The sequence below is a fragment of the Podarcis filfolensis genome (genome assembly GCF_964270895.1).
Source record: "Podarcis filfolensis genome assembly, chromosome: 8".
NCBI classification, from domain to species: Eukaryota; Metazoa; Chordata; class Lepidosauria; order Squamata; family Lacertidae; genus Podarcis; species Podarcis filfolensis.
Window position 1 is genome coordinate 70,546,143 of NC_139611.1, and position 14,271 is coordinate 70,560,413.

The 14,271-nt window shown below is 46.4% G+C and overlaps 1 protein-coding gene across 1 annotated transcript; it reads right to left on the reverse strand.

Moving 5' to 3' along the window:
- Positions 1 to 106: 106 nt before the first annotated feature.
- FBL (fibrillarin) lies at positions 107 to 13,913 on the reverse strand. Its single transcript, XM_083627672.1, has 9 exons — positions 13,688 to 13,913; positions 12,726 to 12,815; positions 10,616 to 10,795; positions 9,237 to 9,331; positions 8,911 to 9,081; positions 7,048 to 7,180; positions 5,022 to 5,134; positions 3,056 to 3,201; positions 107 to 334 (listed from the first exon to the last, which is right to left on the reverse strand). The coding sequence occupies exons 1-9, from the start codon at positions 13,896 to 13,898 to the stop codon at positions 310 to 312; spliced, it is 1,164 nt and encodes a 387-aa protein (XP_083483798.1). The 5' UTR covers positions 13,899 to 13,913; the 3' UTR covers positions 107 to 309.
- Positions 13,914 to 14,271: the final 358 nt, after the last annotated feature.

Consider the following 14,271-nt stretch of genomic DNA (forward strand, 5'->3'; position numbering starts at 1 on the left):
CAGTCCTGTACCAAATACATATTAAAAGGAGAGACTTTTACAAGCTGCTACACTAATTCTGATCCTTGTTAAATATATGCAAGTCCACAAGCAAAACCAGTGCATATCTACATTACTTATTTTAATAAAAAATATACACATTTGATAACGCCACAGAACACCAACGCACAACAGCATCTCTGCGTAAGTGCTTGGCCTTAAGAAAGCTGGGGTCTAGTCAGTAGAAAGAGTCCTGTATTGTTGAAGCGGCAGAAAAAGCAACTCTGACCTAAAGCACTGTTACAATGGTCAGCTCCTAGCTTCCACACTTTATTTCTTCTGCTTAGGAGGTGGTCTGTAAGGAAAAGGAGAGTGTTTGTTAACAGACTGTTGACCAATGTGCTTTGACATTGTAAATGCAGAAGTTATTTTCTAAAATGTACCATTCAGTATCAACATCAGCTTCTCATACACAAAAGTTCATTTTGTGAGTATTCCGTGGTAATCCTGATAGCAAAGGCTGAGTGGGAGGCAACAAGGATATCGCTGATTGCAGGAGCCTAAACCAGGCATTAGCCATTTCATGGAAAGACTCTCAATCTTCCCAGGTATGTTCGGCACACATACCAGGATACTGTTTCCTGCCAGCTACTTGCAGTAACGTGACAAGCAAGGGCAACACAACACAGAATGATTTCAATAACAGGGACTCACACTGTCATCATATCAGATGAACCAATTCCCGTAACACACGAATTGGAGCCTAGTGAATTAAGCAATGCTGATGAAGCCTCGGTTGAAATACAACTAGTCGAAAGCTGTTGCAAGGGAATGGCTGATGATTTAGCACCCCCAGCCTAAATTAGTGTGCATTTGAACAAACTTTTGAAGGTCACATTAAGAGTTCAGTAACATCTGGGGAACCACAAGTTAGACACCCATGAGAGAGGGCTGTAATGCCTGTCCTCCAGAGATCAATGAGCTTGAAGGCTATTCATGGATATCAGCAATTATACTACATGAACTTTGATGTATCTGTTTTTATTTTATTGCTGTAATTGTATCCCAAATTCTTTTTGAAGCACCTTTTGGTCTCCTATTTTTTGAGTCACTAAGAAAGCAAACCTTCCAAATATTTGCATTTTCCTTTTAGACAATCTACAATTGCTTGAAAGACCTACACTGGCTCCCAGTACGTTTCTGAGCACAATTCAAAGTGTTGGTGCTGACTTTTAAAGCCCTAAACGGCCTCAGTCCAGTATACCTGAAGGAGCGTCTCCACCCCCACCATTCTGCCTGGACACAGGTCCAGTGCAGAGGGTCTTCTGGTGGTTCCCTCACTGCGAGAAGCCAAGTTACAGGGAACCAGGCAGAGGCAGAGGGCCTTCTCGGTAGTGGCACCCGCCCTGTGGAACGCCCTCCCACCAGATGTCAAATAGAAAAACAACTACCAGACTTTTAGAAGACATCTGAAGGCAGCCCTGTTTAGGGAAGCTTTTAATGTTTAATAGAATATTATATTTTAATATTCTGTTGGAAGCCGCCCAGAGTGGCTGGGGAAACCCAGCCAGATGGGCGGGGTATAAATAAATTATTATTAATATCACTGATTCCTTTAAAGAGCTTACGTATTTTACATTCTGTAACTTTTCCTTTGTTCCAGTTCCTTGTGTGAACAGAAAATACAATATATTCCTGTTCATATTTTTATCCCGTTTTAGATAGGTATCTCCTTACTTAAGACAGAGCCTTGCGTTCAATAGCACAGGATAAGAAAAGAAGACATGCGACATATAAGGGAAAGGGAGGGGGAAGTAGAAAAGAGAGATCAGTTGCGGAAAGACATTTACAGTGGTACCTCGGGTTAAGAACTTAATTCGTTCTGGAGGTCCATTCTGAACCTGAAACTGTTCTTAACCTGAGACACCACTTTAGCTAATGGGGCCTCCCGCTGCCGCCGCTGCGCGGTTTTTGTTCTCATCCTGAAGCAAAGTTCTTAACTCAAGGTAGTATTTCTGGGTTAGCGGAGTCTGTAACCTGAAGCGTCTGTAACCCAAGGTACTACTGTATATATTTAATTGGGGCCAGGCTGATAATCTCTTGCAATTGAACTAGCAGCCCTTGTTCTGCTGGGACAGGTGTGGGGAACTTGTGCCTGCTCCCCTCTCAGTGTTGCTGAACTGCAGCCCCCATCACCGCTAGTCATTGGCTATGCTTCCCGAGGCTGATAGGAGTTGCAGTCATAGGAGCCAACTCCTAGGGACCGAAGTCCCTTCAGCCCCCTCAGTAAAATATTTAAGGGGGCTGCCCCTACTTGCCCTGATGGTCTTCCCAGGAGACTAGGGGCAGCAAGAAAAAGAGGTGCAGCCTCACACTAATCTTTGTTCCCCAAGGGCCACATTCCCCCTCACCTATAAGGAAGGGACCACAACCCAGCAGTAGAGCACATGCATTACACAGAGAAGGTCCCAGGACCAAAGCTTGGCATTTCCGTTTAAATGCCTCAGGTTGCAAGGGGTGGGGAAGACCTCAGCATGAGACCCCGGAGAGCCATTGCCAGCCACAGTGGACAGGGTTTAGTTAAGACGGGCAAACGGTCTGACAGATGAAGGGCAGCTTCTCAGGTTCCTGTACAACAGGGAAACCCAGTTAGTGTGGAGACTGGCATACTTTACAGGTTGCAATGATTTAAAGAAATAATGGGGGGGGGTGTTGGTAGAGGAGAGGGACGAACGGAAAAAATGTGTTGGGATACCGTCCAATCAAAGGAGTTTGATCAGAGTGGGGAAAGAACCATTATAATGCAAACCAGACGCATATCTGGCCTGCCTTGCAACTTATTTAGATTGCTTGGCTGCTATTTATTGGTCAGAATACACAGTGAGCACACAAGCCCCATCAACACCCTGGTTCTTTTCCAACCCTGTAACAAGCCCACTCTCCCCTCTGCTCGAGTGTGGGGTGGGAAGAAGAGTAGTTGCTCCTCATTATGTCCCAATGCTACCTGTTCCCCTTTTATGCCTCCAAGGAAATACCAAGCGCATCCAGAAACCAGCACCCCCAGATTTCACTGTACCTGTAAATGCCAACTACTACAGCATGGTCCCGCTCATAGGGCTCCAAAGTCAACTGCTCTTGGGGTTTCATGTTCTCCTGCTGCATTTTCTTCACCTCTGATGCAAAGACAGCCTCGGGTGCTGCTGTTGAGTCAATGCAGTTGGCCTGGGAGGAGAGAATCAAGCAGGTCAGTCTAACAGCAAGCCTTCAAGCTTATCTAAGAGCATGGGTAGGCAAATAAGGCCCGGAGACCAGATCCAGCCCATCGCCTTCTAAATCCAGCCTGCGGATGGTCCAGGAATCAGCGTGTTTTTACATGAGTAGGATGTGTCCTTTTATTTAAAATGCATCTCTGGGTTATTTGTGGGGCATAAGAATTCGTTCATTTCCCCCCCAAAAATATAGTCCGCCCCCCCCAAGGTTTGAGGGACAGTGGACCAGCCCCCTGCTGAAAAAGTTTGCTGACCCCTGGCTAAGAGGGACAATTCATCGCTCCCTTATGTTACAGGAGCATGCTAGCAGCCTGGTTGCACACCCGTCCAGAACAGGGACCCTGTCTAATTTTCAGAGCCAGGAAACGCCCACCCTCAAAGGCCTCTTCATTGGCAGGATTCAGTTTCAGCTTCTTGGCCTTTCTGCAGGTCACCCTTACCCAGGACCCAAGTTATGTATGACTATGCAGAAGTTACAAAGAAATGCATTTGGGCATTCTTTGCAAATTGCCAAACCTGCTTAAAAAGCATACCTAACGGCTTTAATAGCCTTGGGGACACGATGGAATCCTGTGGCATCCCACAGCATGGCTGCAAGGAGGCAAAGATGCTACTCCCCCCCCAATTCTACTTTCTGGATGGAACTGGCCCCATAGGCAGAAGCCAAACCACCGTAGTACTGTGTCTCTTACTCCCACCAAAACACACCGCTAAGATCAGTGTTATCAAAGGCAACTGACAGATCAAAAAGCACATGGGTTGCATTTTTGTGTCTCCGTCTCAATAAAAGTTATCTCCCAGGGCAAACAAGGTCAGTGTGGTCTCTGAATCAGGTCTGGACCAAGACTGGAATGGGTCCAGATAACCAGTTTCTTCCCAAGATCACAGCCACCACCAGCTTGAGAACCTTCCCCCAAGAGGGTGATTGTGAGCTGGCAGTAGGTATCACACACTTCTAGATCCACAGAGGGCTTCTTAAGAAATGGTCACCTTTACCCCCGCCGTCTAAAGACCATGCTGTCACTCACCTCCAGATTGCTCAAATTACTGGACACCTTGAGGCAGCATTAGCATGAATGTTGCCTCCCCCCTCTAAGAAAACAGTCCTGGGGTTCTCCAACACAACTCCAGAGATTACCTCCAGCAGTCCAAATAGGTGTAACACTTGTCGGTTGGGTGGAAGGCATATTGGCCATATCTCTATACACTTAGGTGCCGCTTACGGCCACAAAACTTTCGTTGGAAATGGTTCGTTAGGCCTAACAATTCCACAATTTCCATTGATTCCTATGGGAATCAGCAACCTCTCTTCCCTGCCCATCATGGTATTGTCCTAAAACGGCTGCAGCCAATGAGCAGGAGAGAGACAAAAGAAAAATTGATTTGTCTGACCTCTCTTACTCCGATACATTCACTCGCCCCACCACACTCTCCATGGTTTCTGCCTGAAAATAGCTGCCACTGACCAGCAAAGCACAAGAAAGGAAGCGGGCATGATCTAGGCTCTTTTGATATCTAAACCAGCGAGGTTTGGGCATAATTCTTTATGTTTGCACAAGTGTCTTGACAGATAGCAAACTGCCATGACCAGAAGAAGGTGAGACTTGTGAATCCTGCCCCAGAATGGTTGGTCTTCCTGATGAGGGAGATGGAATTCCAATGGACTACCGGAAACCAGCTTTTAGCCTCAGTTGACTCTCCAGCCGAAGGCGAACAAAACAACCCACTGAAGGTCATACAGTTAGAAAATATAACAGTCGTACTAAACATTACCTTGATGGAGATGACAAAATGGCCACCATTCTTCAAGAAATTGTGTGCGTTTAAAGCCACAATACGTGACTGGTCGGGCTGAGCCACATCTGCGAAGATCACATCTACCATGCCTGCAAAGCAAGGGGGCGTATTGAATAACGGGCCTGGAAGTTGCCCTGCTTTCCTCACTTGAAATAATGTCATCAGGCAAAAGAAAAACAGCAGAGCCTAGAGCAGTAATGGGGGACACCTGGCTTAGTTCAACACCTTTCCCAGGCCTGTCTGCTTCGGCCACAGCAAATTTCAAGCCACGGCTAAGAGGACAAAGAATCAGGAGTACACACTTGATTCTTCCTTTGCATCAGGAAGTCAGCTCTTTTTATATTCGGTGCCTCTTCCTGTCACCATACATGGCAACAGAAAAAGGTGCCACATGTAACGAGGGTGGACTTTTCAATGCAAAGTATCATTTTGCCTTTGCAGCTGTGGCTTGAACTCAAGCTGGGCTGCAAAGGAAGGGCTGGAAGCACACTTAGGCTGTGGTTCCAATTATTTCCTTTAAAGCCAAGTTACCCTGATGTCATGGTGGCACCGGTTGATTGACAGGTGGGTGGCTCCACCCACCCAGCAAAGTGGGCCACAGGAGGTGAGGGATTTCCAGATTCAGCCCCCTAACCCTGTTTCCCACTTCCAGCTTAGAATGTCAAGATCTGCCCCTGCACTTTTGTGATTAAATCAGCAGCGGTGTTCATTTAACCTACTTTACCCACATTTATTTAGGACAGTGGTTCCCAGTTAGCTAATTACTTAGGATCCCTTATTTTTCAAAAGCCAAGCTACAGACCCTTACTTTTGATAACTTTATGGTAGTTACCTCTGCAAAGCAATTTTCTGAACAAAATGAGGGGTAGCCCCTAATAAGCAAAGGATTTTAGCTATATTAAAAACAGACTAGGGCTGAGCGATATCTGGTTTTCAGCATCGTGATATATCAGCAGCTAAACATCACAATATTCTGATATACCACAATGTCTGAAATGGGAGATGAGGCACAGGAATGAGGGAAGGAGCAGTTGCGGAGATCAGGTGTGTGGGGTGCGTGTAGATCAGGCATGGGGATAAGGGAAGCAGCAGTCACAGAGATCAGGCAGGTGGGGTATGTGCAGATCAGGTGTGGGGATGATTTCAATATATTGGCCAATATATTGATATTGGCACAGCACTAAAACAGACCATAAAATCTGTGATATTACCATGCAAAAATGACAAAAATTTAGATTGTGGGGGAGGCAAGGGATGGGGCCGCGGACCCCTAATTGGGAACCACTGATTTAGAGGAACTGCACAGACTTTTATCTGATCGCTGAGTTCAAACTAACAAAACCTAGACTGTTAGGAACCTTCCCTATCAATGGTCTAGAAGTGAAGAACACCCAAGACACTTTTATTTTGTACAAGCATCAGTTACTAGCAGCCAGCCAGTTCCTAATAAACAAAATAAACATAAATGGATGTTTCTCAGTGGTAGATCATATGCTAGGTATGGGGAGCACCACCAGCCCCAGCAAACAAAATTTCCCCACACCTGGCACATGGCATGCCTGCAGAAGTTCCCAGGCTCTGTCTCCAGCATCTAAGGCTGGAAAAGACCCTTGCCTGAATCCTTGGAGCCTCACTGCTTGTCTGTAGACAACACAGAGACAGTTGGGCTTGGCATAATGCAAGCATTAATGTTACTAAGGCTCTTGCAATCCAAGGGCAGCTGCTTTCGCCCAGTGGGTGGAAGAAACAGAAGACAGACGAGAGAGGGTGCTCCTCTAAGAGATGTCGAGCTCAGCCAATATACATGAAAGCAGCCTTTCTCAACCTGCGGGTCCCCAGATGTTGTTGAACTACAACTCCCATCACCCCTAGCTAGCAAGCCCAGAGCTCAGGGCATGATGGGAGTTGTAGTTCAACAATATCTGGGGACCCACAGGCTGAGAACCGCTGCATGAAAGGAAGGCTTATTTGCTCAGGTGTTAAGGTTTGACAGACATCTTACCAAGCAACATGCGGTATTTGTGTGGGTGCCGTGCGTCCTCTATTACGGGGATAATGTTGGTTCGTTTCTTTGCCACATTGATGAGGTCGCGACCCGAGCGATGGGAGAACTCCACAGCGTACACAAGGCCCTCCTGTTGGGTGAGAAGTAGGAAGCAAGGGAGTCAGTGCCTTGTCCACGGCCCAGAACAGGAAAAAGTCTTCATGAAGGACATCGCCCAGTGCCACTGCTGAAGCCCTGTCATCATCTTTGATAAAATAGCTAGAATTAGTCTGAAGAGCAGCACTCACCAGTTCCACTTATCACCTTCAGCAACAATCCACTGCTCTTTGGGCAAGGATGGCTAGAGGAGCCCCAGACATACGGGCCATTCTGCTAATTAGATCAAAGGCCTATCTAGTCCATCATCCTGTTCTTGCAGTGGCTAATCAGGTTTTTTTTTTAAAAAAAGCATTTAATTTATAGGTGGAGTTACTTTTGATTGTGTGTGTGTGTGTGTAATTGTTTCATTGTTTGCAGAGTCACATTTGCTTTTATGCCAAACAGTTTTTAAGTACACGGTACAGAAACCACTGAAGAAGACTAAGGTCAAAATTGTTCGGGTTCTTTGATAATTTTTGAGTTATAGCTATTCACAATTTGGGTATTTTGTTAGTATACACTGTTTGTGTTTCGATTCTTTTGCTTTGGAAATATCTGGATCAGCACTGTTTTTCATTGTCATTCAACTGCTTAAAATTATTTCGTGTACAACTGTATTTGTTTGTTACAAAGTATTTCCCCCCCATCACGTTTTTTCAGCTATACAATATTTTCTGCAGAGAACAGAAATGCACACAGTATTCCAAGTGCAGTTGCAACACAGATTCACATAACAATATTAAGATACTGGCAAATTTATTTTCACTCTTCTCTAATGACCCCAAAAATGTAATTTGCCTTTTTTCATAGCAGCAACACACCAGGTCAACATCTTCACTGACCTATTCACCACTACATCAAGATGCCCTTCCTGGTCAGTCACTGGCAGTTTAGATGCCTATTAGCATATATGTAAAATTAAGGTTATTCCACAATATGTATCACTTTACACCTGCTCACACAGAACCACATTTGCCAACCCATGCAATCATTTTTTTGCTTTTATCATCTTGAACAGCACCTGGAAGCAGGAAGGGATAATCCCTGCAATTATGCTGTCTCCAGAAGTGCTGGCCAAGGGAAGATTCCTAACCTCAGGGCTGGTCATTTGACACTTACAGCATGGAAGCCCTGGACAGCCTGCCTGCTAGGCACCAAAAGCAAGCTGCAGTCTTCTCTTTCAGCTCTGGAGAAAAGAGCTGAGTGCTGAGTTGCTAAAGCACTCGAGTACCATGGGGAAAATGTGGGGATGGAAGCCACAGCTTGGTGGCAGAGCATCTACAAGATCTCAGGTTCAATCCCCAGCATCTCGAGACAGGGGATGTCCCTGGTTGGAAACCCTGGAGAGAAGTGTAGACAATGCTACTCTGAATGGACCAGTCGCCTGACTTAGTATTAAGAAAACTTCCAGTCATGATTCCTGTCCCTACACTCCCCTCCTGTCCCAAGCTTGGAGCTGGGGATTAGATCTCTTGATCTCATTCAGAGTCACAGCCCGAGGTCAAGGAAAGAGCATAGTACAGTGGTACCTCAGGTTAAGTACTTAATTCGTTCTGGAGGTCCGTTCTTAACCTGAAACACCACTTTAGCTAATGGGGCCCCAGCTACTCCTGTTGCAACTCACTAGCTTAAGACTGTACAGCTTTACCTGTACAAACAGCAATACCTGGCAGCAGTTTAAGGCACACCCACAGTCTGAGGTACCCCAAAGCGTCTCCTTACCGGTCCAACGATGTCAGAGACGTGAGACACTGTTGTTCCCGATGCAGCTCCTAGGTACAGCACTTTGGCACCAGGCTTGATATGGATCTGGTCAATGCCTCCAAGGATGGCAGCAGCCAGCTTGGAGCGGAAGGGATTCCAGGCGCGGTACTCCACCTTCAGTTCACCGTCCTGAAGAGGGGAGGATAAGGATTGAGACTTTCCAACCAAGGCACCTGCAGACCAAGAGGGGTCCCCGTCCTTGGATCGTGCTCCCCCTTCCTGCATTTGCCAGCAACTCCCTCTCCCCACAACCATGCTCCCATGGAGCGTCATCCATCACCCACCTCCACAGAAATCCTCTTCTCTCCATACACAGACTCGCCAGGCACCATGTTCCGTGTGACTAGCGCATCTTCCTTCCCCCGGCAGATGAAGACACCTGAGGAGACAAGAGAGACCGGAACTTAGATCTGATCACATTGGAGACATGCTTCACGCGAGCAAGATTTAAATACCGCGAGACTGGGGCAACCTCAGGTGGGCAAGGGTACAAATATTATTATTCAGCTAAAACTGTTTCCACTCTTGCCTTTCCCCCATGAGCTCAATCTAGGCAGCTGCTAAGCCGTAGTGGCTGGTCCTTTACAGTGAATGGGAGACTCTGTCCCCACAACCTCATTTCACCCTCAGCTAGCCTTCTCACAAAAATCAAAAACGTTTAGAATACCGTTAGGCTATATGGACATGTATTACGTGCGCAAACAGATCACATGTAGATGGGGAGCTTCCCGTACTTTTTCTCACAGCACAGTTAAATTGTGGAACTGCTCCCCCAGGAGGCAGTAATGGCCACCAACCTAGATAGCTTTTTAAAAAAAGGATTAGACAAATGCATGGATGCCTCTGCTGTACCTCCACAGCTGGAGAAAGTAATGCTTCCAGTTGCTGGAAATCATGCTCATGTTCTGCTCTCTAGGTTTCCCATGGGCATCTGGTTGGCCACTGTGAGAATAGGATGCTAGACTACATGGGGCCATTGGCCTGATGCAGCAGGCTCTTCTTACGTTTTCAGCTGGTGCAACTACCATTTCTGCTTCTTTTAGCTTTCCTCACTTTTCTTTAAAAAACAGCTTCAAAGTTAACAAGAATGCCTAGAGTATATATGATATTTTTGGGCAGGAGCTATTGGAATGTTGGCATCTAACTCCAGTTTTCCCTTCAGTCAGGTAGCTCCCATCCAAATGCAGCAGGACTTCAGGCTAATAAAGCAGTATGGGATGCCAGAAGTAGGACTGCATGTCAGAAGAGGAGTGTTTAAAAAAATATTTGTGCTCATAAATGGAGGACTGTAGAAAAGGAATGCAAACTGACTATAAACATTTGCTTTCTAGCATTAAACAAAGCCGTGGATGTGGATGTGTGTGTGTTTTCCAGGCAATCAATATTTTAGAGTGAGTAGAAGCTCAACAACAATTACCAGAGAGGCCACAGGGGCTGTTCCCATGATAGCTTTTGGCTACAGTTAACAGGAAGGGATAGCTAGCCTTCTGAAGAGGCTTAGAACGTAACAGTCTTTTACCTTGCCCTGTATCAAACAAAGAAAGAATGCCTCTCCCACAATGCTCTGAGGCGGTTCCTCCTTCACTGGGCCTACTGCAGTAAAAGTAATGTTCTTGCATAAAGTTTAATTATCTTCTTATATGACAGGATGAACAAGTCTCACCTTCATGTCTGTGGGGCTCTACTGTAACCTTTTTCCCTCCTCTGAAGCCACCCCTTCCTCCTCGGCCACCTCCTCCTCGGCCGCCCCGGAAACCACCACCTCGGCCGCCCCGGAAGCCGCCACCACCACGACCTCCTCGGAAGCCTCCTTCTCCACCACCAGGGGACTTAAACCCACCTCCTACAGGTGAAAAAAGAGAGAAATAAGGAATGGGATATGAGCAATTCAGAAGCAACAGTTACCACCACCCCAAAGTCTCAACATGTCTATATAATCCCACCCACTCCAGCTGCATCTATTATCCCAACTATATTTCCCTGACAGCACCATGATTTCCTTCTAATTTCCTTCTAAATGCACTGTTTCCAGCTAGGAGCCCCTGGGTTATCATCCAACCCATTAGTTACAATATAACTGAAAGATGAAGTAAGCTTTATTTTCTCTCTCCCTACTTAAAAAAAGATTTATTGAACAAGCAAAACAAATAAGAGAAGAAAAACAGTAATGAGTTAAGCTATAAATAAAACTAGTTAGCTCCTTCAGCAAATACAAGAATGAGAGTTGTGACAGTTCAGTGTAAGTCCAATGTAATTTTAGTAAATCTCTAGTTTCCTTCGCTTAAGTTTGCTTCTGCTTTTAACTGTTGCAACTCCTAAAGGGCATAATGGAAAGCAGAAATCTTTCTGCAGCAAAGATTAAATACTGTACGATTTCTTATCACCCTTCAGCCATAAGGTCTCAGGGAGGGATACAGTAATATACCATTATAAAAACACACAAAAACCATTACAGTTATAGGACAAGTAAAACTATTCCAAATGAAACAGAACAGTACAAATTCAGAAAAAGAGGGGCATGTGCCACAAAACAAAAACACCTTAACTGCCTGAGGCCAAGATTAAGAGATGTGCCTTCAGTGTACAACAAAAGCTGTGCAATGAATATGCTACACATACCTCTGTGGGGAGTTGTTGTTAAAATTTATATACCGTACCTCCTTTCATCCAAAGATCATAGGGCAGTTTACAGTTCACGATTTAGGTCAGGGGCTTGCAACCTGTGGCCCTCCAGCTCCCATCACCCTGACTGACTGGGACTGATGGAAGTTGTAAGTTGTAGTCCAGCAACACCTGGAGCTCCACATTTTTCAGAATGTCACAGAGAAAAACCTCTCCAGGACTGCCTTTCTATACAATTCTGAGGGTTCCACCAAACTACCAAGGGAGATGCCTCTGCATCTTTACACCCAAGGAGGTTGGCAGGGATGGAGACGGTCTTTCACCTACACTGTTTAGGGATTTAAACATTAACCAGGTCTTGGAAACAAATTGGCAACTAGTGCAGCTGTTTTAAAACGGAGCTACAGGAGTTCTACATTTTATCCTTTATTTTATTTTTTGATTTCTTAATAAATCTTCAGCATTTAAAATTGATGACTGTCTTCTTTGTACTCAGTCCAGTTCCTAACTTCTTGGTCTTTTACTACAAAGTTGGTGACTTCAGACTCAAGGAGTGCGGTGCCTTGTTTTTAGCTCTTGCTTCTCAAGAACCTTAGGGATGTCTAATAAGGTCTCCTGACCCAGGCTGTTTGGACAGGAGGAGTGGGGGCAATGTACCTTGCAGAGCTGGTGTCAGACCTTGATTATTAGTCTCAGCTTAATTACCAAGGAATTAGGAATGGGTTTTGGGGACCAGTCCTTGATGCTAAAATGGATGTGTCATAGCCCTTTAGCAGGCTTAGTCTTCCTCCCAACCCTGGAGCTCACAGGAGACCAGGGATTGTCTTGGCAGCCGCCCTCTCTCTACCTGCAAGTTTGGAAGGAACACTTTAAGTTGTTTGGCTGTTATGTTTCTGAGGTGCCCAGGCCCAAACTGGCTAGACCTCATTCCCACCCAGAAAGGGAAACACACATGGCTGCTACCTGGCCATGGCACCTGGACCACCCTTTCACTAAACCACCAAGAGGAGGGACAAGCCACCACAACTGTGTGTTTAAGTACCTTGATTTCTCCCCAGCATGCACCACCGCAGATCTGAGTGTCCTATCTGTAGGGTGGCAACAAGCAATTACAGCTAATGCACAAATGGGGGAAGAAAGAGATAACTCACCTCGCCCTCCTCGGAAGCCTCCGCGACCCCCACGATCGCCAAACCCACCACGATCTCCAAACCCACCACGCCCCCCACGTCCGCTAAAACCTGCAGAGGAGAAGGGCACACAAGTCAGAGAAATGAGATGAAACCTTACTCTCCCCACCCCTTAACTGAGACCTAACGGCTGCCGTCCCATCAGGTTGCAGAGTGAAAATAAAAGTACAGTGGTACCTCTGGTTAAGTACTGAATTCGTTCCGGAGGTCTGTTCTTAACCTGAAACTGTTCTTAACCTGAAGCACCACTTTAGCTAATGGGGCCTCCTGCTGCCGCTGGAACACGATTTCTGTTCTCATCCTGAAGCAAAGTTCTTAACCTGAAGCACTATTTCTGGGTTAGCGGAGTCTGTAACCGGAAGTGTATGTAACCTGAAGCGTATGTAACCTGAGGTACTACTGTACAGTATGCAAACAGTGCTAACTTCTGCCGAGAAACCAGCTGCCTTTGGGAAACTCTCAACCGGTGACGGTTATTTCAACAGGTGACCCAGCTGGCCATTGTAAGGCCTGGTTCAGGCATCTGCTAGGCCACTGTGGAAACAGGACGCTGGACCAGTCCTGGACTCCCGATCCTGAAGGCTCTCCTTAGGCTCTTTAATTTTTAAGAATCTGTGCTCTGAGCTTGCTCCTCGCATCCTCCTTTTCAGATCCTAAAAGTAGGAAGCCTAAAAGTAGGAACCACCGATCTATATAGTAAACCGCTCGAAGAGACTTTGTCAGCTAAGGAGCAGGGCAAACAGCAGCGGCAACCGCATAACGGCTTTAAATAACAAATACACGAACAAATCAAGCAGCCACGTGTCTGCCCGCCGTGCTCCTTTTCCCTTCCTTCCACCCCTCCCCCGCCAAGCTCGCATCGGCTTCGTGCACCCCCCGAAGCAGCAGCACCCTCCCCACAACTATCCCCTCCCGTCCCTTACCGGGCCGCATGGCTGGAACCGACAAGAGGCAAACTTCGCCACACGCGCGCTTCAAATTCTCGGGCCGGAAGCACCAACCGCGCAGCGCTCGGACGCACGCGCGGGGACAACGCGGTCGCACCGGAAGTGTAAAACAGGGGAAAGAGGCGGGGCAAGGGCGGGAGTGCCGCAGAGGTTCCTGGGGGATGGAGTCCGCCCCTGGCGAACGCATGCGCAGAGCAATTGGGCGGGGTTGCGCTGCTTGATCTTCCCATTTCGCGTAGCGCTCTGCTCTATCTCTTTTTGCTGGTTGCTGAGAAGGGCGACCCGTAGCTGGTTTTTCTTTATTCTTTTCACGGGGGGGGGGGGGGACACACACACACAGTGCAAAAGGCTTGTCCTGGGAAAGCCTGGGATTTGATTTTTATTATATTACTATAATTTTATTATATTATTATATCAGTGAGCGCAAGGAGGCATACATGGATAATAAAACGAGTTAATGCACATAGTAATGAGTCGTTTAGTTATAGCCGCTGAACATTAATTAGGGTTTTTAATTGATCCAGAGTGAGAGATTCAGTGATTTATTCCTGCTCTCCTGA

Coding starts and splice junctions, on each gene's coding strand:
- FBL (XM_083627672.1), bottom strand. CDS start 13,898: ATGCGTTCGCCAGGGGCGGACTCCATCCCCCAGGAACCTCTGCGGCAC. Junction 3,202..5,021: donor ATTTTGTCATCTCCATCAAG/GTAATGTTTAGT, acceptor CTCTCCTCCCAG/GCCAACTGCATTGACTCAAC. Junction 335..3,055: donor GTAGTAGTTGGCATTTACAG/GTACAGTGAAAT, acceptor TTTTCCTTACAG/ACCACCTCCTAAGCAGAAGA.